Below are 25,574 nucleotides of genomic sequence, written 5' to 3' on the forward strand. Positions count from 1 at the left end.
GTTGGCTATAGTACATCTGTCGGTGATGCTCAATATGCCGAACATACTAGCTTGGTCGCAGTTTCTACCTTAAAGGGATCCGAAACCTCTACTTCTACAGATAAAAGTGTGGTAGTTGGCTACAGCACGTCTGTCGGTGATGCTCAATATGCTGAACACACTAGCTTAGTTCCAGTCTCCACCATAAAGGGATCCGAAACCTCAACTTCCACAGATAAAAGCGTGGTAGTTGGCTACAGCACGTCTGTCGGTGATGCTCAATATGCTGAACACACTAGCTTAGTTCCAGTCTCCACCATAAAGGGATCCGAAACCTCTACTTCCACAGATAAAAGCGTGGTAGTTGGCTACAGCACGTCTGTCGGTGATGCTCAATATGCCGAACACACTAGCTTAGTTCCAGTTTCCACTATAAAGGGATCCGAAACCTCTACTTCCACAGATAAAAGTGTAGTGTCTGGCTATAGTACATCTATTGCTAATGCTCAATATGCCRAACATACTAGCTTAGTACCAGTTGGAACTTTGAATAGTGTTACCACATTCCAACAAACTGCAGCTACTGAAGTTTGTACCACATGTACTGCCACTTCTTCCACTTATTCCACAGCTGTTGATGCTGCCGTCACTGCTTCAAGCCCAACAAGTTCCCAAGCAACTCTATCTACAGTTACTACGTGGTATTCATCCTCAACAGCCAAGCCACCTACGATTTCAATTTACTCAGCTGCTGCCAACCAATTAACCTTTAGTATTGGTAGTTTGTTTTTGGGTTTGATCTCGATTCTATTATGAGAAACACTGTTTCAACGAAAACAAAAAAATATAAAATATAATAATAGTTCTTTTTATTTGATCCATAAATAACTTCCTATATAATATTTGTAATTGTAATGATAAACTGCCATTTATGGTTTTCCGTATAATCCCATTCACTCTTTTTTCGTTCCTGTAACTAATATGCACCCCAGGCATTTATTCGGAGGGCCTGTCGGTTTCTAACGAAGGCCTTGGGGTTACTCTTCTCATTAGGCGATCCTCTAGACCTCTACTGCTGAGCAATCTGTCTTGTGCTTCCGGTCTTATATCGAAATATAAACCCTTTTCATCTTTTGTGTGTTTAGACTTCTTGTACTTATATGTCTCGATAGGAAGTAACCACTCCAACCATGACATGCCCATTAAATCTTGCCAATTAGCGATTGAAGAACCTAAGTCAAATATATTCTCCAACTGTGTATCTGCTCCATAGCTGTCATTGATGATTTCCAGATCTCGCCTATATCTTCTCATACCGTATAGTTCGATGGTTGTTTGGTTATTACAAACTTGATAAATGCTGAAAGCAGTGAACGCCAAAACAGAGATGAATATTGCAATGGCTAACAGCGCCACCCCTAATAGGTGAAAATCAATCAGTTCTTGATTAAAGCTACCAGAACGAAACCAAGTCCCGAGTTCATAACACGAGTAGATTAGGACCAAGAACGCGTAGAAAGTTGTGTACATAAGGAACTGAATAAAAAGCTTCTGATTCTTGAAACCAGTGCATTCAGCAAACCAAGGACAATGATGATCCATTTTCAATACACATATATCACATGATGAACAGTGATGACAACGATCAGGCTTCCAAACGTGGCAAATTTGGCAAACTCGAAATCTTCCGTCATGTTTTAAGGTYATACATCTTTTTGACATGTACTCTGGGGGAAGTTCGAGACCATTTTCTGCTGCCTGTAAGTCATGGACTAGTAAATCAGGGAAGTCTAAAGGAGAGCCGGGTCCCTTTGAAATCGCTTTGAAATAGGTGTATAAGGCTACCAGTAATGTCGGAATTATAGTTACCGTGAGAAACCAGCTTGGTATTTGATGTATTCTTGTCAGCGTTATGTAGGCGGTCCATATATATAAGCATGTCGTCAAACACTTAGGAAAAAGCTTAGTCACCGAAAACCTGTCACTCATATGCAAAGCAGAATCTATAAAATTGTAATTAGGTCTTCCTCTTCTTGATGCCGGAATAAATTTTCATACAATCTCTTGACTTGAATTTTGGTTTTTCTGGAACCGCAATCTTATTCTAATTTATCTTCCTGTCGAAAAAATTGAAAAAATGAAACTAAGTACCGCAGGCATCTTTAAATCGCGATGGGTGGCATATCGATGAATGAGATTGACTGTTAATTGTTAATTGCAGATCATTTACTTTTTGTTTCAAATGAGTTATGAGAATAATATGTAATTGAAGCTGGTTTAAATTGGAATTTCTAGCACAAAATGTAAAACTCAAGACGCATTGATTTAAGCGTTTGTTCGATTTCAAAAAAAATTTCTATATGAATATTTAAAATATATTTTTAAAAACCTGTGCACATTCACTGAAATTCAAGTTGTATATCTGCAGAAATGCACAAATCCTTATAAAGTTGTAAATTGTCGGGATTTATTTGTATAACGGTTGAATAATCATCAACGGGTGTATAATTATCGACATCCAGGACCTTTTCGTAGAATTTTTCATCGACTAGAACATCATCAGGAGCTATAAGCAATGCTTCTACTATTGTTTCATCATCGTTATCATTGTACGCTTCGGTGAAATCATCCGTAATATCAGCTGGCGCTTCCTTCACCACGTCTTTCATTGGTGGAATCTCGCTCTTTTCATAATCAATAAATATAGGGTATTTAGAGTAAGAAAATGAATTCATTTTGTCTTCAAGCTTTTGGCCATTTTCTGATACCATATGCAGATAATGCTCGTACAACTCTAATTCTTGTTTGGCAGAAGTGCCTTTGTTTAAATCAGTAGCTTCAACTGCCCCGGTAGTGATCTTTTCCGATGTTTTGTTGGATGTAATCATCTTTAATTTGTTATTCAGCCAACTCTGTTTCCTGGAAGTAAATGGAGACATGGCTTTGTCCTGTTTGGTTAGAGCATTATGATATCTTCTTGTTGAATTCATGTTGTATGCAAAAAGATCGCGAATCCAAGTCACCGATCTTGGCAGATAGTACTCATTCCAGTAGTTATCGAAGGCACCAGGATAACCTCTAACATTTTTTATAATTTTTTCCCTAGTGATATCATTACCTGTTTCAATGAGCTCCTCAGTAATCAATTCCTTTATACTTTTGATATGGTAGTCATTCCACCAATGAGTATAGCTTCTCTTTGGCATGTTGGAAGTATAACCGTTATGTAAATAAAAGTCAGTGTTCATTTCCCATAGAGAGGGAAATCCCTCTCTCCAAGCGTAATGACCCAAAAATAAATTAATCGCATCCTGTCTTTGGGCATCGACAAATGAATTACTATAAAATCTTTTTATACTCTCAATCATGTCTCTAGAATGAGAGCTCCATTGATTTATCTTTCTATAAGTCTCCATTGTGTTAACCAAATGCGAACCCCCATATTGTAACGCAATCGTGTCACCTAAATCATGAAATAACTCTGTCAATATGTTCACAATATCAGAATCGTATTCTAAGTAACTATTATCAAGTATTCCCAATGATTTCAACTGGCAACCAAGGGCTCTTTTACCAATGACAAATTGTGCAGCATTGGTTCTATCAAGGCAGTCGATACAATTGCTACGACATATACCTTCCTGAATCTTTGTAGATGCAAAATCTGGACCATTATGAAATATTCCTGTTCTTGTGACGGTGTTCACAGCATAATTCTCTAAAAACTCAATAACTCCTTGACCATCTTGTTTAGAGGCCCTACTCATATCCCAAGAAGTGTAATCCAATTTTTTTGCTGCCGGTAAAAACTCATTCAGATAATTTATGCACTGCTCGAATTCCCAAAGTAGCTTAGTTTCTCTTGGTGTCTTTTCTTTGGTCTTGATTAAGTTCAATATTTGGATAGTTCCACCGCCATATCTCTGAAACAGATTATCGAAATGCAATGCAGCAGGTGTAAAAAATGGATCCACTACATTAATCCTAATGGGAGGCTTTGTGGTTAAATTGGAAGCATCCTGAGTCCAGTATAGAGGGATTGAGCCCCGGTGCTGTACAAAGGAGGTATAACGATCGCTGTCGAAAAATCCATTTCCCGGTTGATGAAAGGGAGTTAAAATCATATCTGTCACAATCTGTTCAGTTTCCACTTCGTTAGCCACATGTCCTTGGTTGTTAACACCACGTTTTAAGAAACGTGCGCCTGCGAAATGGTGCGATCTTCTGGCGATCAAGGTGATATATATAGATTTCCCCAAAACTGACACGTTAACTTGATCAATGAATCCGTGTATAATGCATTGAAACCAGTCGAATACGGTGTCAATACAGGCAAAAATCGGGGACAACAAATTGCTGTTCCAAACAAACATCTCGTTATAGTCAGTTATCCTAGAAGGGATTGTAATATCGGACCTATCGACAGCTTTCAATTTCTCACGCAAGATGTTAGTTTGTAACGTATTTGTTATATCGTAAGTGTAACTGAGATAGAAGGTTTTTGTCAAGTCCAAATCCCTGAATATATTCAATAGTCTTGCTTCATCTGAATTTTTTTCAGGTTTCTTATAGTTGTTTGTTATGGGAATAATGTCAATACCGTCAATATGATAAATACCATGACCACCGATTACTGCGACTTGGCTGTACTTGGTAACCATTATCAAGTAGTACCAACAGGTAAATTTAATAAATCCCAGAAGACCATAGCCTGTAATTTTCTTATGTAAACCATTCTCAGTGGCTTCCTCCAAACTTGCCAACACATTCATAATTTCATTTCTGGTGAAGAAGACGTTATCTTCCAGCACACTGAGTTCTCCACGAGGTACTGTAAGGTCAATTTCCAAGATGCGGAACATGGTTTCTCTTTTATTGCTCCCAACAATATACATGCGATCCTTTGTTTCATATAGCGTATATTTACCCATCACAAATTTGGAGGTCTTTCTCTGCTTGGACCCAGAAGTAGCAATCACGCCCCCACCAAGGGAATGGTCCATTGCGTCATTATTCATCTCTTCCTTGCTTTCCTTTGCTTTGGCTTATTTTATTGTGATTTAAAAACCAACTCAATTTTAAACAAAATCACATTATTTATACAATAATAGTCGAGTGCGCAAGCAAATACATTATTGAGACTTTAGAAATAAACAAAAGTTTTACACATTCACAAAAAGACAATATATACGTTTAATGTATCCTTTAAGACATTAACAAGCCTCGGGGGGACGAGCTTGATAATCACTTCTCGTTCCATCCGCAACGATCCTTAATACATGTAAGAGAATGGCTCAAAGGCCATTTTAAGAAAGAGACATTAAATGATGAGCCATGGAAAGAGTAGCAATAGATTAAATGTTGTTTTAAGTAAAATATGCGTCTGTCGCAGTTGGCGCAATTTCTTTTCCCCAGAATAATAATCGTCAGTTCATTTTTTCAAAGATTGCTATTATTATGCGCGAAATTGGAGGGACGAAATATATTATGGCGACAACATAAAGGAACATTAATTATATTGATAATATGGACTACAAAATAATCAAGATTCTTCTTTTGAAAGGGCAAGAGACTAACATACACACTAAAGGATGGTGAATTTTGATCTGGGCCAGGTTGGAGAAGTATTCCGTAGGAAGGACAAGGGGCCTGCGATTTCTGGTGACAACCCAGAAGAAGAAGATGTCGATGCCTCTGAATTTGAAGAGGATGAAATTAAGCCTGTGCAGACAAAGAACAGAAGGCCCAAAGAGGATGCGTTTACACAACAGAGACTGGCTGCTTTTAACCCGGTGTTGACGCCGAGAACGGTCCTGCCTGTTTACTTGTTCATTGCTGTGATATTTGTTATTGTAGGAGGGTGCATATTAGCGCAAAACTCCAAAGTGGACGAGGTAAAAATATACTACCAGGATTGCATGAACAACGCAACCTCTTCATGGAGCGACATGCCTTCTGATCAATGGGAATTGACCTTCCATAAAAACAAAACATATAATGTAGCACCACAATGGAAGTTTGTGGATGATGAATCGGACGATTTCACGGAACAAAGAGGTACCTGTCAAATCAGGTTCCATACACCGAGTGACATTAAGAAGAATGTATATTTGAATTACATTTTAGAGAAGTTTGCTGCTAACCATAGGAGATACGTACTATCTTTTAGTGAAGACCAAATACGTGGAGAAGATGCCTCTTACGAGACGGTGCATGATGCCACAGGTATAAATTGTAAGCCGCTATCCAAGAGTCCTGACGGGAAAATATATTATCCGTGTGGACTGATCGCGAACTCGATGTTCAATGATACGTTCCCCTTGCAGCTTATCAATGTAGACGATGCCTCGAAGAATTACTCACTAACAAATAAGGGAATCAACTGGGGGTCTGATAAGAAACGGTTCAAGAAGACCAAGTACAATTACACCCAAATTACGCCGCCTCCATACTGGAAGAATTTGTACCCTGACGGGTATAACGAGACAAATGTTCCGGACATTCAGGAGTGGGAAGAATTCCAGAACTGGATGAGGCCAGGTGCGTTTCATAAGATCACCAAACTAATCAGAATCAACAAGAACGAGAGTCTTCCAGCGGGCCAATACCAGTTGGACATTGGGCTACATTGGCCTGTACTGGAGTTCAACGGTAAGAAAGGGATCTATTTGACCCACGGCTCTCACCTTGGCGGTAGAAATCCATTTTTAGGTATAATCTATTTGATCGGTGGCTGTGTTTGCGCTGCCATGGCGCTCATATTGCTAACATTTTGGTTATTTGGCGGTAGAAAGATTGCTGATGCATCGAGTCTTTCATGGAATATGAATTAAAAAAGTAGAAATATTTATACTTTTTTTTCCATTTTTATTTATAGATGTATATGTTTATGTTTATTGTTTAAGTAAAAAAATTATAAGAACCAAATTAAAACCGTTAATAGCCCGCCCAAAGTTGAAGTAAACGATTTCATATTTAGGTGCTGAGCCTCATTATGAGAAACGGTCTTCTTCATTGCAGATTTGATGACACCTACAGTACCCGACAACGAGCCCAACCCGATGGACCCTGCGGAGGGGGAAGCAACTGTTGCGTACTGGGAGGAGAAACGCTGGACGAATGTGGTCTGCACAGTGATAGTGTTGCCCTGTCTGACAACAGTGACCCACATGGAGGTGGGTGCTCGCGCGGTCGTGTAGGTTGCTGTCGTCCCTTCTGTGACTGTGACATATGTGTCGATCGACAAAGTGGTGACGGCTGTCACAGGAGGCTCCGTGAAGTCCGTGGAGGGGTCTGGTCTTGTACCGGTTTCCTCTGCTGCTGTTCCAGCTGAAGTCGAAGTGGTCTTCTTCGTGCCGGAAGAGGAAGAAGAAGAAGAAGAAGAAGAAGAAGTAGCGGCAGTAGCGGCGGCAGTGGAGGAGTGAGTGAACGTCTCGGTCAAAGTCACAGTGGTGCCCAGGTCGTTCGTTGTAGTGACGGTGGACAGGTACACGCCCGAAGCAAGCGAGGAAGACACGGCAGTGCCTGTAGTTGTGGTCTTAGCAGTGGCTGAGCTGGAAGCAGCGGTCGAAGTTGCCAGCATGGTTGCTCTGTCGACGGTCTGCGTCAGAACAACGGTGACCCCGTTGATGTTGGTAGTTGTAAACACCGTGGTGAAAGACCCCGTCTTTGCCGTCGCAGTGGTAGCGGCGGCGGCAGCCGCGGTAGTGGTAGTGGCAGTGGCAGGGTCCCATATAGTGGTCTGAGTGACCAAAACCCCCGCAACATTTGTTTCCACGGTAACCTGGGTGGTCATGGCTGCCAGAATAGCAGCCGGCCACAGCGACAGGGAGAGCAGCAACGAAACGAGAGACAGTGATAGCGTGCGACGCAACATCATTTTCTATGTTGTCTTGGTTGAGCTTTGAGAACGTATTTCCACTATAATATGTCAATGTTTGATTTCTGATATTACTCTTTTTTTCACAATACACGTTATAAAAAGAAAAGCCCCATTGCCGTTTTATAAAAAGAACGCGATATCACCACGCACGTTGAGGAGGGGGCAGATGGGAAGAATGTATGTAAGAAGAAGCGGAAAACGGCGCCAATAAGCAGCAGAATTACGACGGTTTGGCAACATCTTGGAGTGATGGCATTGGTAAACGGGTGGGTGGGCCTGGGACCCTTTCCAGGATCTTTCTTTCCCTCAGAATGGCGTCCGTGTTGGGTTTATCGCTTATCACCTCCCACGGCGCGGTATATTTAGTCGATCCTGATTCTTTATATAGATAAAAAGACGATAATAAACATGGGGAGGTGGTAGATGGAGGCCAGATAGCTGGTGATTACAAAAGCGGAAAGGATCAATGGTCAAGAACAACCACACGCCCGCTGGCGGCAACAACACCTCCGGGGACGGCCGTCTTAAAGAGGAGGGCCTGACCCCGACGACGTCCACGTCAACGCCTCACCGGATATTCAGTGTGGACGACGATCCAAAGGAGATCCAGAGTGACATTCGGTACCTGGAGGGCCTCCACGAGGGCCTGAAGTTTGCCCTACACGCCAACAAGTCCAAGCGGTCTGTGAGTTCGCAGTCGCCTATGGTGCATAGCAGCAACAACACGCTGCATCACCACGAGCACCAACAACACTTGCCGCCCACGCTGGAGTTGCTGTCGTCCAAGGCGCACTCCGTACCAGACTTGAACACGGTCACTTCAGCGTCTCCAAGGCGGCTGCACTCGCCCATCCGGGAGCTGTCCCACGACGGCATCGATGGCATAGACGATAACGACGACAGCCGGTTCATCATTCATGATTCGCACGGCCATGACTTGCTGATCGATGAGATCAACTGCCAATCGCCCTCACACCTGGAGAGCAACGACCAGGCGTCGAGCACTTCGTCTCTGGAGTCGTTCACGCTGCGAGAGAGGCAGGACGCCATTAACGAGACCCATCCGTTCGGTATTAGGATCTGGAAGCCTGCTCTGTACAAGAAGCACCGGTCCGTGCAAAGAACTGCTGCCCAGGACATCCACGAGACACAGTTGAAGACCATCACCTGGCAGGTGAACTGTTCCAATGCACTGTGGTCGATCTTGTTTGGCTTGCCCATCGCGATACTTTTCTACTCGGCGGCTATTTTGGTGTTCTTATTGGGCGGTGGAGGACTGGTGACGAGCTCCGCCAAGGACTACTCGAAGTGTTTCTACAAGCTTGCCAACTACTTTCTGTGGCCGTTTGGCAAGATGGTTTACCTGTTGCAGGACGAGCAGTATTTGCAAGAGGACAAAGACGAAGGAATCAGTATGCAGCAATTTTACGATTGGGTGACGTCGTACTCCAACAGACTCGTGTTCCATCAATCTCAGGCCAAACTGCAGCAGAGAGAGGAACAACCCGTCACGGAGTCCTCCTCGTTGATGCCGCCTAACACAACCACAACGCCACTGAATTCCAACCACCCTTCTTATAATTCCATAAGACACCAAATTCCACAACCGGCTGCCCAAAGAAGGTACTTTGGTAGAGGGGAATGGAACTGGGGCCGTGTCCTTTTCTACACCATCTTTCATCTCGCCATGGAGCCCATTCTTGCCCTCTTATCTCTTTGTCTATGGCTTGCTGTGTTTACCATCCCCATGAGTAACGTGCTGTGGCAAATCATGTACCATTGTAGAAGACACCCACTGGCACTAGGCTTCAAGAATATCGAGAATTCCTCGCAATCGCACGAAAACACAATCATCCAGCACCAATTGAACAAAAATATCCTCTTGTGTACGTTCCGTGCCGCTGGTTGGCATTATTATAAATACACAGTGGATGGTACAAACGTTATCGTTGTTAACTTGATCTCTATTGTGTTTTTCACCATTTTTGATTTTTATGTTTTGAAGAATTTTCTCCATTGGAAAACATGGATCACTAACGAGTCTTCTATTTTCATTCTTTGTCTGACTTCCACAATCCCATTAGCATTCTACATTGGCCAAGCAGTCGCATCGATATCCGCGCAGACATCCATGGGTGTCGGAGCTGTTATTAATGCGTTTTTCTCGACCATTGTGGAAATTTTCCTGTATTGCGTAGCTTTGCAACAAAAAAAGGGTCTCCTCGTAGAAGGATCTATGATTGGTTCCATCCTGGGTGCCGTGCTGTTATTGCCAGGTCTGTCCATGTGTGGTGGTGCTCTGAATAGGAAAACCCAAAGATACAACCCGGCAAGTGCTGGTGTCTCCTCCGCACTACTGATCTTTTCAATGATTGTAATGTTTGTCCCCACCGTTTTGTACGAAATTTATGGGGGTTACTCAGTAAAGTGTGCAGATCCTGCTAACGATCGGGACTGTACCTTTTCGCATCCTCCCTTAAAGTTTAACCATCTGTTCACTCGCATCATCCAGCCAATGTCCATTTCTTGTGCCATAGTTCTTTTTTGCGCCTATATCATTGGGTTATGGTTTACTCTAAGAACGCACGCGAAGATGATTTGGCAAGTACCCATCACAGATCCAACCTCGAGTGCTGCTGAACAACAAGAATCTAATGAACAACAAGAGCAGGGTCACCACGACGCACCCAATTGGTCAAGGACCAGATCTACCTGTATACTACTGATGTCCACCTTGCTCTACGCAATAATCGCAGAGATCCTGGTGTCTTGTGTGGACTCTGTCCTAGAAGACTTCCCCTCTTTGAATCCAAAATTCCTCGGTCTTACGATTTTTGCCTTAGTCCCCAATACCACAGAATTTTTGAATGCCATCTCATTCGCTATTCACGGTAACGTGGCCCTCTCGATGGAAATTGGCAGTGCCTATGCCTTACAAGTTTGTCTTCTACAAATCCCTGCTTTGGTCATCTATTCCATCTTCTACACCTGGAGCGAGAAAAAGTCCCTGATTAATATCAGAACGCAGATGTTTCCTCTAGTCTTTCCCCGTTGGGACCTCTTTGGTGCTATGACGAGTGTTTTCATGTTCACTTATTTATATGCTGAAGGCAAAAGCAACTATTTCAAGGGTTCTATGCTGATTTTACTATATTTTATAATTGTAGTGGGATTCTATTTCCAAGGCGTAATTTCAGAATAGAAACAAATCCTTCTAATCTTTTCACCTGATACACTGGCCTTTCCTATGTTATCACTTTATGTTTATATCATGTACGTTTATATAGTCTATTAAGTATTTTATTACCCGCAACGTTTATTAACTATCTTTAAATTAATTACTTATGATTATAATATCTGCAAGTGGATTATATGAGAGATATTTTTCGAACAGCATGGACTAAGCCGACGTTTACCTTTGTCGTGTTTGCTCCTTGAACTACACTATAGGATCTTCTTTTGGTCTCATGTTGTGGAAAGTCTCCAAGATGTTTTTTAGTGGCTTTTTAGCACTATCATCGATATCGATCACTACCCTTTATCTCTACCAAAACCGTCTTGTCTACCCATCATGGGCCCAAGGCGCTAGAAACCATGTCGATACACCTGATTCTCGTGGAATACCCTATGAAAAGCTGACTTTGATCACGCAGGACCAGATCAGGCTCGAGGCATGGGATATTAAGAACGAGAACTCAACAAGTACCTTATTGATCCTCTGTCCGAATGCTGGTAATATAGGGTATTTTATACCGATAATCGATATTTTCTATCGCCAATTTGGAATGAGTGTCTTTATTTATTCGTATCGTGGCTACGGTAATTCGGAAGGTTCGCCAGGCGAACAAGGTTTGAAATTGGACGCTGATTGTGTCATGTCACATCTGTCGACGGATCCATTCCATGCTAAGAGAAAACTGGTACTGTACGGTAGGTCTTTGGGCGGTGCCAATGCCCTTTACATTGCTTCCAAATTCAGTAATTTATGCGATGGTGTTATATTGGAAAATACGTTTTTAAGTATTCGAAAAGTTATTCCTTATATTTTTCCCCTTTTGAAAAGATTTACAGTTCTATGTCATGAGATCTGGAATTCGGAGGGCCTCATGGGCAGTTGTAGTCCAGAAACACCATTTTTGTTCCTCAGTGGGTTAAAGGATGAGATTGTACCACCCTTTCACATGAGAAAATTATATGAGACATGTCCTAGTGCCAACAAGAAAATTTTCGAGTTTCCGCTTGGTTCACATAATGATACTATTATCCAAGACGGGTACTGGGATATAGTAAGAGAATTCCTAGTAGAGAAAGGCTTTATCTAAAAGTATATACTAGAAGTTTTCGAATAGATATATATTGTTTTTTGTACAAAAAGAAAAGCAAAAATATGAAAAAAGTTGCACGATTATTTGGTTACTGATTCTTGCCTCTCATAAAGGCTTTGCTCTTTCTATTTATATTATGTAGTAACTAATCTGACTCAAATATTTTATTCACCTCCTGTTCGTTCTTATTCCTCGTTTCCGGTACCAGTATCCAACTGAATATAATTAACGCTAACAGACAAGTGGCAAATATATAGCCTAATTTGAAATCAATCTTGGACACAATCATTGGAGTTAAAAATGAAATCAAGAAATTGAACATCCAATTGACAAATGTGCAAATCGCCATTGAAAGTGCTCTGGTCCTCAAGGGAAATAGTTCAGAAACCAGCACAAATGTAACTGGGCCTAATGTAATTGCAAACCAAAAAATAAAGCAACAGGTCACAATTATTAGAACAATATTTGAAAAATCGGTTTCTCTTCCAAATGTCCCGACTGTCGCATAAGTCATCATATAGAATAATAAATTTGTTGAACCATACAACAGACAGGTCTTGCGTCCCCATTTCTCTACGTAATACATTCCCAATATTGTGGAGAGAAAGTTGACACTGGAAAGAATCATTGAGGTGATATAGGGATCTTTGATTCCAACGCCTTTAAAAACAGATGTTCCATAATAGAAAAAATAATTTATTCCAGATAATTGTTGAAAGGCCATTATCATCATGCCGATAATTAATCTCAACCATAACTTTGGTTTTCCCAAGACAAACTCGAAACTTTGCTTCTTCACGAGACTTCTCTTCTTCTTCTCTTCTTCATTAGATTCCTCTTGGGCATAATTATTTTCCATCAAATCATCAATAAACTCAGTCACAATACTATCTGTTTCAGAAACACCGTTCATCTTAGCAAAGGAGCTTTTAGCAGCCGGCACATCATTTTTAATCTTGGCCAAGTACTGGGCCGATTCAGGAACGTAAACAAGCGACATTCCAATTATGATGGCCCAAATGTAGCTCAAAAATAACGGTAATTGCCAGGATATGTTCTGAAACGGATCTCTATAGCATCTCACGCATATGAAGTTCAAAACATTTCCCATAAGGATACCAAATGTCACAACCAACTGGTACATCGAGACCATGGAACCTCTAATCTTTAGTGGAGAGTTTTCGGAAAGAAACATTGGTACTAACACGGTGGTTATTCCCACTCCAATACCAGTTACTGCTCTTCCTAAAGTTAAAAAATACCATCTACCACAGGAAAAGATCTGAACCGTTATACCAATACAGTACACGACCAAGGCAAACCAAATTCCAGCCTTTCTACCGGTCCAGTCACCCATTTTTGATAGAGTTAAAGCCCCCACCCCGCAACTGATATTGAAAATACTGATGATCAAACCTATTTGTAAATCATTCAATTGCTTAGTAGAAATGAAAACGGTTTCTCCATCATCAATAATATCGGTTGTACCAAATTTCTGTTGGAAGCTAATCATGTTTGTCATTCCACCAATGGTTCCAATGTCCCATCCAAAGATAAAGCCACCAAGTGCGATTATCAAACACAAAAGAATTGGAATATGTAGACTTGCATTATGAATACTATTCGTTACGTGACCTTCCTCCTTTTCATCTTTGTCATCCAGGTACTTGATCGTAACGTTGTAATCTCTCCCGCCATCTGGATCGAGTTCGTTATTATGAAAATGAGAAATGTACCCTGAACTGTGTTGATATGGAACCTGAACGGACATTCTTTTGGCAGCAAATTTGTAGCACTTTTGTATTCTTTGAAAGTATAGCAATAAATAGGGTTTTGATATATGTATATATTCTTCGATGAAATAAACAGAAAATTGTGCAATTAATCACTATCTTGTGCTCTTGTTTATATTTGTGTCATCAAAATAATTACTGACATTTTTTTGTTTTTTTATTCTAGTTTTTTCTTTCTTTCGAGGACCGTCATTTAAAAAAAATATCGATTTATCAAGGGAAGATGCTGAAGCATGAAGTATGTACAGCAACCCGCCAAGTAAGAGATTGAAAAGACTAAGGATAGCAACAATATGGACGGTTACAATCAGAATCAGAACCAAAACCAAAATCAAAGTCAAAGCCAGCAACCACATCAGCCGCCTCTGAAAAAGTATATGACGCAGAGGCGGTCAGTAGATGTAAGTTCACCCTATATCAACCTATATTACAACAGACGACATGGGCTAGCGAACCCAGTGGTGGAGCCAGAAACTTCATACACGATAGATATAATGCCTCCCAACGCCTACAGGGTTCGAGATCGAGTAATCAATCTTCCCAGCAAGTTTACCCATTTAAGCTCTAATAAAGTAAAGCATGTCATACCGGCCATCCAGTGGACCCCTGAAGGTAGAAGACTCGTAGTGGCAACGTATAGTGGGGAATTCTCTTTATGGAACGCATCATCTTTTACATTTGAAACTCTTATGCAAGCGCATGATTCAGCTGTAACCACGATGAAGTATTCACATGATGGTGATTGGATGATTAGTGGTGACGCCGATGGGATGATCAAGATATGGCAACCGAACTTCAGTATGGTAAAAGAGATTGACGCAGCACACACAGAAAGCATCAGAGATATGGCATTCAGTAGCAATGATTCGAAATTCGTTACTTGTTCAGATGACAATATTTTGAAGATTTGGAACTTCAGTAACGGTAAACAAGAGAGAGTACTATCAGGGCACCATTGGGACGTAAAAAGTTGTGATTGGCATCCCGAGATGGGGTTGATTGCCTCGGCATCTAAGGATAATTTGGTTAAACTATGGGACCCCCGTTCAGGAAATTGTATTTCGTCAATTCTAAAATTCAAACACACTGTTTTAAAGACGAGATTTCAACCTACCAAGGGGAATTTATTAATGGCAATTTCAAAGGATAAATCTTGTCGTGTATTTGATATCAGATATAGCATGAAGGAACTGATGTGTGTAAGAGATGAAACTGACTATATGACATTAGAATGGCATCCAATAAATGAGTCTATGTTCACTTTGGCATGCTATGATGGATCGCTAAAGCATTTTGATCTTTTGCAAAATTTAAACGAGCCTATTTTGACTATACCGTATGCTCATGATAAGTGCATCACTTCGTTATCATATAATCCGGTGGGCCATATATTTGCTACTGCAGCAAAGGACAGAACTATAAGATTTTGGACAAGGGCAAGACCAACCGATCCCAACGCTTACGATGACCCGACGTACAACAACAAGAAGATAAATGGTTGGTTTTTCGGTATCAACAATGATATAAACGCTGTGAGAGAGAAGAGTGAATTTGGTGCTGCGCCACCTCCACCTGCTACACTTGAAGCACATGCGCTACCAAATACGCATGGTTTCATTACTTCAAAGACACCTCGCCAAGAAATTCCCGGTATCGATTCATCAAAGACCAAAGGTTCTACTTTACCTGGTCTAAGCATATAAAAGTGCGTTTTAAAAGGGTTTAAATATATAAATATGCACAAGAACACTTACATAAAATACTCATTTATAGTAATACATCTCACTTCTAGGGAATGTACCCCAGAGGCACCAATGTTTACATTTTCCGCCGATATCTTTATAAAATTGTTCGTTATGGTTTGGGGCGTTCTTATCAGTGTAGTATTCAATAAAAAACAAATATCGCCAGTTTCTATCACCATCGCTTAAATTAAACGGTCTAGAGTTTATAGAGCACATGTTAAGCGAATGAATCTTTAGTACATTTAAAACGTCCACTAAAGAACCAGGATCATCTTGACGGGTAGTAAAAGTTAACAGATTGACCTGTGGTAATTTAGTGTCCCCAACTTCATTGAGACGTGTGTCTCTCCGCCTCCTTAAGACCAAAAATCTAGTTGTGTTTCCCAGCTTATCATTGATTGAGTGTTCGATGACTTGGGCTTTATATAAACGAGCCGCTGTTTCACTAGCAATGGCTACATGCAAAATGTTGTCGTGATTGTCGATCTGTGACTGCATACATTGATTTACCGATTCAGACGTCGAAGAACAATCAGATCTGCTAAATGTGACTTGTGGAAATTTCTCTGCCAAAGATTTCAAGTAACTATCGACTTGACCCCAAACTTGTGGGTGCGAATATATTTTTACTTCTTGAAATTTACCAAATGATTCAATACCATTGGACAATTCGATGGGACTGATTAAACAATGGGTTATAGACACGTACTGTTCTGCTATAACCTCTATATCTGGTGTGATTCTATTATTTTCTGCTGAGGTAGTTGAAGATAAAACTTTCTGAATCATCCTATCCCGCAACAGATCATAGGAAAAAACCACTTGTCCGTTGGTAGAGTTCTCCAATGGTACAACTGAGTAATCTATGCTTGCATTTCTCTCTAATTTATCAAAGCATTGAGGTATGGACGCTGTTGGCAAATAATCGACATTAGGTATGGATTGAAATTGTTGCAGTGCAGCTTGATGAGAATATGTACCTTTAGGACCTAGAAAAATAACCTTCAAATTCTTCCCGTTCATAGTTTAAAATTCGATTATGGCACAGGCTTTTGCAGTCCTATCTTCCAATGAACCTAGTCTTTAAGTGCTCTTTTTTCCAATGTTCAACTTTTTTTTAATCTTTTTTCATTACTATTTTCTCAGTAAAATAACGAAGACTCATCCTATAAGCCACACCAAAAGAGTTGTTGACTTATCCGAAGATACTATACTATCTAGTATTTACAAGGCTTGAATATATACATATGTAAATGTAAAAACATGAATGAGTATGAGTATTAACTTTCCATAGATTGGGACAGTGAAATCAACTTCTCAACACTGAATTGAGGAGAGCCTTTGGAAAAGTCTCTTAACAATTGGACTCTTTGTTTAGCAGCTGGCGTTTCTTCGCCCATAGCGCCATAAAACCTTTGAACGTTTAATAATAGCAATTGTGCGTCTTGTACATTGACGTTTGTATCCGGTTCCACTTGCCCATTCATGCAAACCACTCCTTTATCCTTAACTAAATCCGAATGAAACTGAAAGGTAGTGTGCGGTCTTGCAAACTCCTGATGTAGCTTGTATTCTGCCAGGGAGGTCATCATACAATGTGTTGTCTGAGGCCCAACAAACTGCCATTGTATATAGTGTAGTTCCATTCCTTGTTCTCCAGCAGTTTTTCCGTCTTCAGACAGAGATTGCCTAGGTAGTGGAAGGACAAACATGGGGTTGTTCTTGGCATTGGCCATCATTCTATCATAAATGGCGACAGGAATTACAGCACATAACGCGTTATCCTTCTCTGCCCATCTTGCTCTCCAAAGAAACTCGACCTCCTGTTTTGACAGATCTTCAATCTTGGTCACGTCTAAAAAGGAGTCTAATGTTTTGAATGGAACTTTAGGAGCATTGGGATCGAGAGGGCCTTTTGATTTGGTCATCATATTCTTGGAATTATTATTTGCCATTTGAGTTCTTTGTTGATAGTCTTCCAGTTCCTTCAAAGGATCAATACTATTGAATTTGTGCTTTCTAGATTCCAAATCCTCTTTCAAATGGTCCTTCAACTGTTCGATGCTGTTGAATCCTTGTTTCTGAGCTTCTTGTAATAATTTGTCCTTGTACCTCTCTTCTAGACTGGAAGAATAAAAACGAAAAACAGAAAGTGTTCCAATCGATTTGTTGGACACAGGCAAAAACCGATTACAAGTATGAATATTAGCACGGGCTATACTCGTCAGTCTCCACATATCTGTTTACAATCTTTTTGTTCCCGAAATTCAGCTCCTGATAAGACTTTCTCATCTTTTGGTTAGAACGTCAAAATAAGCGTTATTTCCATTCGGGTGAGTTGAACGATTGATAACGACATGATACAAGAGAACCTAAAGACCGAGGGAAGCGAGCTAAAATGGATGAATCAGTGGATCCTGTGGAGCTGCTGCTGCGATTGCTGATACGGCACAAACCGCATCTCAAACCGTATGCCTACAGGCAAGATAGCTGGCAGCGAGTGCTCGATGAGTACAACCGGCAGACTGGTTCAAGGTACAGACAATCGAGGACGTTAAAGACCAAGTTTCGTCGACTGAAGGAGCTCTATGGTGCAGATCGGGCACAATTTTCACTTTCTCAGCTCAAGCTGATGGGGGCACTTTTAGATGAGACACCAGAGCATACAAAATCAAAAACCAAACTGGACAATGAATCATCTTCATCTTCTTCTTCACCATCTTTTACTAAAGGTCATTCAGGGCCCGATCCGTTTCAACAGTTATCATCAACCGAACATCCAAATACTAACGGTTCTGATGATGAGCATGAACACTCGGGATCACAACCACTACCCCTGGATTCGATAACCATTGGGATTCCGCCCACTCTTCACACAATCCCTATTAGCCTGTCTAAAAATGGCGATGACATGAAAGCTGATAACAGTCCCAAGACGAGTAAAAATATAAACAGGTTCAATGAGACAGTGCTGCCTCCACAAATGGTGGATGGGCAGGCGTGGTCTGATTCTAACATGGAGCTGGAAATATGTCTAGACTATCTCCATAACGAACTTGAAATGATAAAGAAAAGACAACAGGATTTCGAATGCAAAGTGCTAAATAAGCTCAACATAATTGAAGTTCTTCTTTCGCAGATGCGGCCACCGAACCAAGGAGACAGTTTATAAGTATGTTAGTTTCATATGTCTAGTGTATATCTATATAAAATATATGAACAATGTGTAAGTAATCTACAGTTATACATCAAAAGTGTTTTTTTCATATTTGACTTCTGGCTTCGATTAATCTATCCCAACCAAGGGAGTCATCCCACCTACCTTTGCCTTTACTCATTAGTGCCTTGATAGTTGATCTACACTTGTATTTCCAATCTTTGCACACCAAACTGTCGGGCCCATATTTACCTTGCATTTCACCGAGAGATTCATATGCAGCGACCAAGTCTTCACAAGCGTCTACTGTATCATCCCAGGCTTTTTCGTCGATTTCCAAATCGGGATTATGTGAAATGGCTCTGTAAGCTCTCTCGTGGCATTCTAATGCGGCCCATGGTCTCTTCCTCCAAAGTTCTACTCTAGCAACTATTCTCCAGCATCTTGCACTCGTAGTAATCACTTGAGGTAAAGTGACACATATGAATTCCGTACAGCTTTTTTGGAAGTAAGATAGTTTTTCTGCATCTTCTGAATATTCGCTAGTTACCAATAATTCCACTAATTTCTCAATGATAGGTAAGTCAATAGAGCCTTCGCCAGATTTATCTCTTCTGATACTAACCAATTGTTTGCATGCCACTAGGACATCTTCCCACTCATTTAATTTAACAGCAACAAGCATGTAGTTTTCCCAAATTTTCCAATTCTTTTGTGCGTCAGATGCAACAGCTCTCTTCAGACAGCTAAACGCTTCTTTCAATTTATCCAATTTCATGTACGCAGCACTTAAGTTGGACCATGACAGGGCATGGTGAGGATCTAACGAAACGCACCTGGAAAATGCTTCAGCAGCTAGTTCCATCTTACCACACTGTAAACCAACACAGCCGTAAAAATACCATGTTTCAAAGCTTAGTGGGTACTGTCTTAATGAATCGTTTAAATGTTTCAAAGTAGCAGAATAATTTGGTTGTATTCCAGACTTAGCGGGAGGGTTAAAGTAATATTTGGCAAGAGAGTTCTTCGCATTAACGTATTTGCCTATTTCCCAACTTTTTTCCCACAGAGATGGATCTTGCTTTATATCACCCATGATTGAATAGGCTCTGGCATCCAATTCGTTTTCCTCTATTCTTTGTAAAAGAATTTCTTCTGCCTTTTTTTCGTCCCCTACAGCAGCATAACATAACGCAGTTTCACATGCCATACCCAGTCTTTCGTATATTTCCACAGCAGATTTCAAAATACCCAACGACATGTACTTTTCAGCTAAAGTAGAATCTAATTCCCACCTAGGGATAAATGGCAGCTGATGTATATAAGATAATCTACCGGCCACATTAATTTCATCTGAGCTTGGAATCAATTTACTTTGAATTTTTAAATCCAGCTCCTCCACCAGAGATTGCATTTGTAAAAGACCTCTTTCAATAGTTTTAGCCTTTGTTGTTTCAAGAATGGATCTTTCCCACAATGAACGGGCGAAAACCGACCAATTCTTGTCACCATCTTGATACAAAATCCTAGAAAGTAGAGCCGTAAGTTCTTCTTCTACAAGCGGATCTTTAGCTGGGGTGGTGTTCTTAATAGTGTGAAGACGTAATAGTAGTTGAATATTGTCATAATCGGATAAAGCTGGTTGGTTATTAGGATCCAACTCCATCAACGACTTAGGAATGTTCTCTTGGCGTAGCGCCAACGGTAATAGTTTATCTTCTTCATAGCCAGAATCGAGGTCCAGTCTTGGTCTTTTGCTATAAATTTGTTCATCTAAAGGTTCATCAGCAACGGATTCGAAATGCGGCTTCTCTAATAGCAAATCAGACTCCAAGGCGAATGTTTCCGGTGAGGCAGATTTTGTGTTTATAGCAAATTTCTGAAACGTAGACGATTTGGCAAGAATAATCAAACCTGCATGAGCCTTTTGCTGAAACCTGGTCCTCGTAGCACGAGCTCCTGTCATAACAAATTGAAAATCCGTCAGCTTTTTTACTTTGGTCAAGGAGGACAAACAAAGATGTTCTGTATTGATAGCTAATGAACATTTGACATGTTCCAAGTAATACATCGCATAGAGTTGTCTCTTTAAATCTTCGTTACAGTTTTCTGGTAAGTCCTTAACGATAGCATGCACTAAATCTATAGATTGGTATATTGATGCGACAATACTAGGTTGAAACCCAGAAGGTTCCGGAATCAATGACAAGTGCGTCAAAAGAGCTCTCGCTCTCCACCAATTAGCCACAGCCAACAATCCGGGTGTAGACTCGGCAGAAATAACAGGTAGCGGCACCTCTTGATCCTGCGAAATATCGAATAAACTAGCTTGACCAGTAATTTGCTCCAATAATAAAAGCGAAAGAACTAAGTACAATGGATCATCCATTAATTCGTAAGCAGGTTGGCCCAATATAGCTAGTGAATGGGTAAGAGCTTTATTGATGGCACCTATTTCAGATCCAGTAACGTTAAACAACCCCGAAACTGTCCTCAACTTTGCTGCTGGGCCTGTATAGTTATTTTGAATGAAGGTCTGCAAAAGAGCAATGGCCATAAAAAGCATTTCGTTTTCTTGACCTTCTTTGACAATTTCAAGCGTAAGGAAATCACTTAGAGCTGCAATAACACTAGATGTAGATATTTCCCCTGTGATATTCACTTTTCCCTTGAACTGGTCTATAAACTGCTGCACGAGCTGGAAGGATTCACCATTGATTATATGCACAGCCGTGCTCACGTATTTCTGGTCCAAAGAACATATCTTCAACGATTCCACTTCCTCTACCAGAAGTATCTTTACATGCAATAGCGTGTCCATGATTTCGTAGGTGTTAATGCACTCCTTGGCTAGTTTTTCAATCTCTTCTCTTCTTCTTAGCAGCTCTTCTGCACTTCAACGGTGATTACAAATTTTTTTTTTTTTTCGATGCGATGCTCTTCAACAATCGTCCTCCACGAAACGCGTCTTCTAACGCGTCTTTTCCTTTACAATAAGAAGTGTATTACTAAGTTGTTCAGAAGCAGTGTGGCAAACGTTGATAGGAAGTACCTGGAGAAAGCTACTTCAAGTATAGACACAATGGCAAGTATGTATTGATATTAAGAGGCCAGAGTTTTCTTTCTCTCCTCTGCTTTTTTCATCAGCGAATTCGGATTACTAACAAAGATCGTTATCATAAAACGTGGAATTAAAATATAGCTTATCAACCTTATACCGAATATTCATCAGTCACAGGCGGTGGTTTTGAGAACTCAGAGTCCCGTCCTGGTAGTGGCGAATCCGAACCGAACACTAGAGTCAACACACTAACGCCCGTGACGATCAAACAAATCCTCGAGTCCAAACAGGATATCCAAGACGGTCCTTTCGTTTCACATAATCAAGAACTTCACCATGTTTGCTTTGTCGGTGTGGTGAGAAACATTACAGACCATACTGCGAATATTTTTTTAACAATTGAAGATGGTACTGGCCAAATCGAAGTGAGAAAGTGGAGCGAAGATGCTAACGATTTGGCTGCTGGTAATGATGACTCTTCTAGTAAAGGGTATGGTTCACAGGTGGCTCAGCAATTTGAAATCGGTGGCTACGTTAAAGTTTTTGGTGCATTGAAAGAATTTGGTGGGAAGAAAAACATACAGTATGCTGTGATTAAGGCTATAGATTCATTTAACGAAGTATTAACGCATCATCTCGAAGTTATTAAATGTCATTCTATTGCTAACGGTATGATGAAACAACCTTCGGAAAGTACTTCCAATGAAAACGGTCAGTCCTTGTTTGTCAAGGAGGATGCTGATACTTCTGCCGGTGGTAGTCCATTACAACGAATTTTAGAGTTTTGTAAAAAGCAATGTGATGGCAAGGACGCAAACTCATTCGCTGTTCCGATTCCGTTGATTTCTCAATCTCTAAATTTGGATGAAACGACCGTCAGAAATTGTTGTACGACTTTGACTGACCAAGGTTTCATTTATCCAACTTTCGATGACAACAACTTTTTTGCCTTATAAAGATATAAACTGTTTTTTAGCATTTTTTAGCATATATTTATGTATATGCATTTTAGTAGGCAAGTACTCAAAAATGTCCGATATAAGAAAGAGGGACTATGTGTGGGGGATGTATGAATATTAAGTTAAGTTGTTACATAAACGCTAGATAAAGTCCAACTACAGAAATGACATTCACTCTTGTCCGTATGAATAAAGAACAAATCCATCTTTATCACGAACTTCAATAGGGACGTTCACACGCAAAACTGGCTTTAGTAATAGCTCCCAGTCGTATCTTGTTCTAGGCGTACATGATGAAAAATGCCTCAACATTCTTATCTTGACCGCTTTAAACTTCGATAAATTTCTCAAGAAACACCAAAGATTAATGTTGGGAACATCTTTAAAATTTTCTGGATCTTGGAAATTATTGAAAAACTTTTCCAGATTCACATTTTGTAAAAACTCTTCCACATCTAAGTCTCTGTATTCCAATGTTCTATCCCTCAACTTGATTAAACTGTCTCTCATGCAACGCTTTACGGAATTATTCCAATAGTAAGAGTGATGAGTATTTAGTTCTGGGTCCATTGCTGTTGCCAAGTTAGGAACAGCACTTGGGACCGGTGAACCGGCCCTTTCTGACTCAGCCTCATAGCCAATTAATGTTTCTTGGTCATCAGCATCGTTAGCATTCTCGTCTGTTTCATTGTCACTAACCATCGTCCGCACTAGGTGCTCCCAAAAGGATAATGGAGATAATGGGTAGACATTAGTGAACGGGATATTAATGACGTTGATAGAGATATTTTGATTAGGGATCCTTTCCCAAAGTAATTTGTAATAATGATAAAAGGAATGAAATTCAGGAATCCGTTGTCTCTGGAAGGTCTGCAACTGTGCTGGTGTTAAGACGGCAGGCTTTTTGTTATTATTTGGCGATGGGTTATTTGAATCATCATTCCCTGTAGTTTTAGAGATATAGTTCAAATTTAAAGATAGTACAACTGAAGATGTTGGCGGGGGAGTTGTTATTTTGGAATCAGAGGGCGCTTCGAACAACGTTTCCGTCATCGAATTGCAATCGTCAAAATCATCATCTGCATTGTGGTTTCGTTGTTGAAAATAGTACGATTCGTTGACCACCTGCTCGTTGGTAAAGCATTTACTATTACAGTCGATGGTTAAATTCGTTAAAGATGGAAAACAGCTACATAATAATAAATCAAATTTACTATTAATTTTCAACAAAGACAAATTTTTGACCATTTTGAAATAAGAATGGAACAATCGTAATATCCCGTTTCCAGGAACCACATCACAAGAATTTAAAGTTAAGGAAGTGATGGGAGACTGTAGACTATAGAGTTCGGTATTTTCATTTTTCAAAAACAGTGGTAAAAATTCCATTGGAGTGTCTAGTGATTCTGTATCTATCATCATATTTTCCAGCTTGAGTTCATTGATTATACCGAAACAACAGAACAAATTTGGTCTTAGTAAGAGTTTCTGATGGTGGCGTTGACGATTGGATGATCTTTGTCTTTTGCTGTTGGCTTTAATTTCTAAAATTTTTAATCTCGGTAAAGAGTAATATTTAGATTCGTATTCTTTGACGAAATTCTTGGATAATTGGAAAGTCCTCAAATCTTCATTTGTAATGGACTGTTGTCCCTTGATGATTTTCTTGAAGAAGTCCCGAGATCCATCATTAAATACAGAATACCATAGAGGGATTTTAAAATTTGGTTCCACTTCGCTCAGAACCACCTTGGTTAGATTCGGCAAATAGTCGATGATATCAAGCATCAGCTCGATGTAAGTGTAATGGAAGTAATTGCTTTCAAATTTATCCAGTTGTTTGATTCGATCCGAAGTTATGGTGGGAACGTCATCGTGTGTTTTGATATTCTTTACCTTTGATAAGTTTTTGTCATACGAATCGAGCTTATACGACCCTGCAATTACAGAATTTTGGTCGTTCTTACTATAGAATTTGCTGTATTTTAATAACGAATCCTGGGATTGTGGGTTTTTGAATTCTATGGACCTTACTAAAAATCTTGCGTTCTGCAATTTAGATTGTGTGTGTCGAGCATGATCGCCACTGTGTGAGGTGATGTTCGAGGTATGAAATTCAGAATGTATCAAAGCGTTGAATTTTAACAACGACAGTTTCGAATCCAAGATAATGTTCTGGAAAAGGAACTCATTGGTTATTAAATTATAGAACGTCGAATTGACTTGACAGAGAGTGACTAATGTGTTGAAATCTAGGTTTCGCAGTATCAGCAGTAAAACCTTCTGTGGCAGGCACATGAGAGACGATGTATCGTCCAACAAGAGCGATTCTGAACTATTACTATGGTTTGCACCTAACAGAGGGCTCTCGACATCAGGCCTGGGTTTCTCCTCTTCCTCTTTAGTAGGACCTGAAATCAGTGAGAAGTATTTTGATTTACCCAGTAATTGTAATCGTTTCATTTTTTGGCTAGTCTGGGTGCGTGGAGTATGTAATGTGTGGTCAGGCCTGTTTCATAAAATGGTTATAGCTCATCTTTATGTGAGGTAGTCTTAAATCTTCAGCTGGTTATCGCAAAAATATATGCGATGTACGGGTTTGTAGCAGTAGCAATGACTCTGTTCCAAGAAAAGCCACGTATGTAGCAGCTATATATCTCTATGTACATGCGT

The 25,574-nt window shown here is 40.2% G+C and overlaps 14 protein-coding genes across 14 annotated transcripts; 6 read left to right on the top strand and 8 right to left on the bottom strand.

Moving 5' to 3' along the window:
* Positions 1-975: 975 nt before the first annotated feature.
* On the bottom strand, positions 976-1,968 carry PFA3 (palmitoyltransferase PFA3; the record flags this gene model as incomplete). Its single annotated transcript, XM_018367451.1, has 1 exon — positions 976-1,968. One exon carries the CDS (start codon positions 1,966-1,968, stop codon positions 976-978), a length of 993 nt encoding a protein of 330 aa, XP_018219575.1.
* Positions 1,969-2,378: 410 nt separating this feature from the next.
* FIG4 (phosphatidylinositol-3,5-bisphosphate 5-phosphatase) lies at positions 2,379-4,997 on the bottom strand (the record flags this gene model as incomplete). The annotated part of the gene is made up of 1 exon (XM_018367452.1): positions 2,379-4,997. One exon carries the CDS (start codon positions 4,995-4,997, stop codon positions 2,379-2,381), a length of 2,619 nt encoding a protein of 872 aa, XP_018219576.1.
* Positions 4,998-5,570: 573 nt separating this feature from the next.
* LEM3 (Lem3p) lies at positions 5,571-6,812 on the top strand (the record flags this gene model as incomplete). Its single annotated transcript, XM_018367453.1, has 1 exon — positions 5,571-6,812. The coding sequence occupies one exon, from the start codon at positions 5,571-5,573 to the stop codon at positions 6,810-6,812; it is 1,242 nt and encodes a 413-aa protein (XP_018219577.1).
* An 80-nt stretch (positions 6,813-6,892) lies between these two features.
* KRE1 (Kre1p) lies at positions 6,893-7,858 on the bottom strand (the record flags this gene model as incomplete). Its single annotated transcript, XM_018367454.1, has 1 exon — positions 6,893-7,858. The coding sequence occupies one exon, from the start codon at positions 7,856-7,858 to the stop codon at positions 6,893-6,895; it is 966 nt and encodes a 321-aa protein (XP_018219578.1).
* Positions 7,859-8,327: 469 nt separating this feature from the next.
* VNX1 (calcium/hydrogen antiporter) lies at positions 8,328-11,063 on the top strand (the record flags this gene model as incomplete). Its single annotated transcript, XM_018367455.1, has 1 exon — positions 8,328-11,063. The coding sequence occupies one exon, from the start codon at positions 8,328-8,330 to the stop codon at positions 11,061-11,063; it is 2,736 nt and encodes a 911-aa protein (XP_018219579.1).
* A 265-nt stretch (positions 11,064-11,328) lies between these two features.
* Positions 11,329-12,183, top strand: DI49_4431 (uncharacterized protein; the record flags this gene model as incomplete). The annotated part of the gene is made up of 1 exon (XM_018367456.1): positions 11,329-12,183. The coding sequence occupies one exon, from the start codon at positions 11,329-11,331 to the stop codon at positions 12,181-12,183; it is 855 nt and encodes a 284-aa protein (XP_018219580.1).
* A 148-nt stretch (positions 12,184-12,331) lies between these two features.
* On the bottom strand, positions 12,332-13,957 carry HXT14 (Hxt14p; the record flags this gene model as incomplete). Its single annotated transcript, XM_018367457.1, has 1 exon — positions 12,332-13,957. The coding sequence occupies one exon, from the start codon at positions 13,955-13,957 to the stop codon at positions 12,332-12,334; it is 1,626 nt and encodes a 541-aa protein (XP_018219581.1).
* Positions 13,958-14,272: 315 nt separating this feature from the next.
* On the top strand, positions 14,273-15,682 carry PFS2 (cleavage polyadenylation factor subunit PFS2; the record flags this gene model as incomplete). Its single annotated transcript, XM_018367458.1, has 1 exon — positions 14,273-15,682. The coding sequence occupies one exon, from the start codon at positions 14,273-14,275 to the stop codon at positions 15,680-15,682; it is 1,410 nt and encodes a 469-aa protein (XP_018219582.1).
* Positions 15,683-15,742: 60 nt separating this feature from the next.
* On the bottom strand, positions 15,743-16,747 carry PHA2 (prephenate dehydratase PHA2; the record flags this gene model as incomplete). Its single annotated transcript, XM_018367459.1, has 1 exon — positions 15,743-16,747. One exon carries the CDS (start codon positions 16,745-16,747, stop codon positions 15,743-15,745), a length of 1,005 nt encoding a protein of 334 aa, XP_018219583.1.
* Positions 16,748-17,004: 257 nt separating this feature from the next.
* On the bottom strand, positions 17,005-17,961 carry ATP11 (Atp11p; the record flags this gene model as incomplete). Its single annotated transcript, XM_018367460.1, has 1 exon — positions 17,005-17,961. The coding sequence occupies one exon, from the start codon at positions 17,959-17,961 to the stop codon at positions 17,005-17,007; it is 957 nt and encodes a 318-aa protein (XP_018219584.1).
* A 161-nt stretch (positions 17,962-18,122) lies between these two features.
* DAL82 (Dal82p) lies at positions 18,123-18,896 on the top strand (the record flags this gene model as incomplete). The annotated part of the gene is made up of 1 exon (XM_018367461.1): positions 18,123-18,896. One exon carries the CDS (start codon positions 18,123-18,125, stop codon positions 18,894-18,896), a length of 774 nt encoding a protein of 257 aa, XP_018219585.1.
* Positions 18,897-18,987: 91 nt separating this feature from the next.
* On the bottom strand, positions 18,988-21,702 carry EMW1 (tetratricopeptide repeat-containing protein EMW1; the record flags this gene model as incomplete). Its single annotated transcript, XM_018367462.1, has 1 exon — positions 18,988-21,702. One exon carries the CDS (start codon positions 21,700-21,702, stop codon positions 18,988-18,990), a length of 2,715 nt encoding a protein of 904 aa, XP_018219586.1.
* Positions 21,703-21,963: 261 nt separating this feature from the next.
* Positions 21,964-22,898, top strand: RFA2 (Rfa2p; the record flags this gene model as incomplete). The annotated part of the gene is made up of 2 exons (XM_018367463.1): positions 21,964-21,970; positions 22,084-22,898. 2 exons carry the CDS (start codon positions 21,964-21,966, stop codon positions 22,896-22,898), a joined length of 822 nt encoding a protein of 273 aa, XP_018219587.1.
* A 174-nt stretch (positions 22,899-23,072) lies between these two features.
* Positions 23,073-25,364, bottom strand: SKP2 (putative SCF ubiquitin ligase complex subunit SKP2; the record flags this gene model as incomplete). Its single annotated transcript, XM_018367464.1, has 1 exon — positions 23,073-25,364. One exon carries the CDS (start codon positions 25,362-25,364, stop codon positions 23,073-23,075), a length of 2,292 nt encoding a protein of 763 aa, XP_018219588.1.
* Between the last annotated feature and the right edge of the window lie 210 nt (positions 25,365-25,574).

Source organism: Saccharomyces eubayanus, chromosome XIV, assembly GCF_001298625.1.
Source record: "Saccharomyces eubayanus strain FM1318 chromosome XIV, whole genome shotgun sequence".
NCBI classification, from domain to species: domain Eukaryota; kingdom Fungi; phylum Ascomycota; class Saccharomycetes; order Saccharomycetales; family Saccharomycetaceae; genus Saccharomyces; species Saccharomyces eubayanus.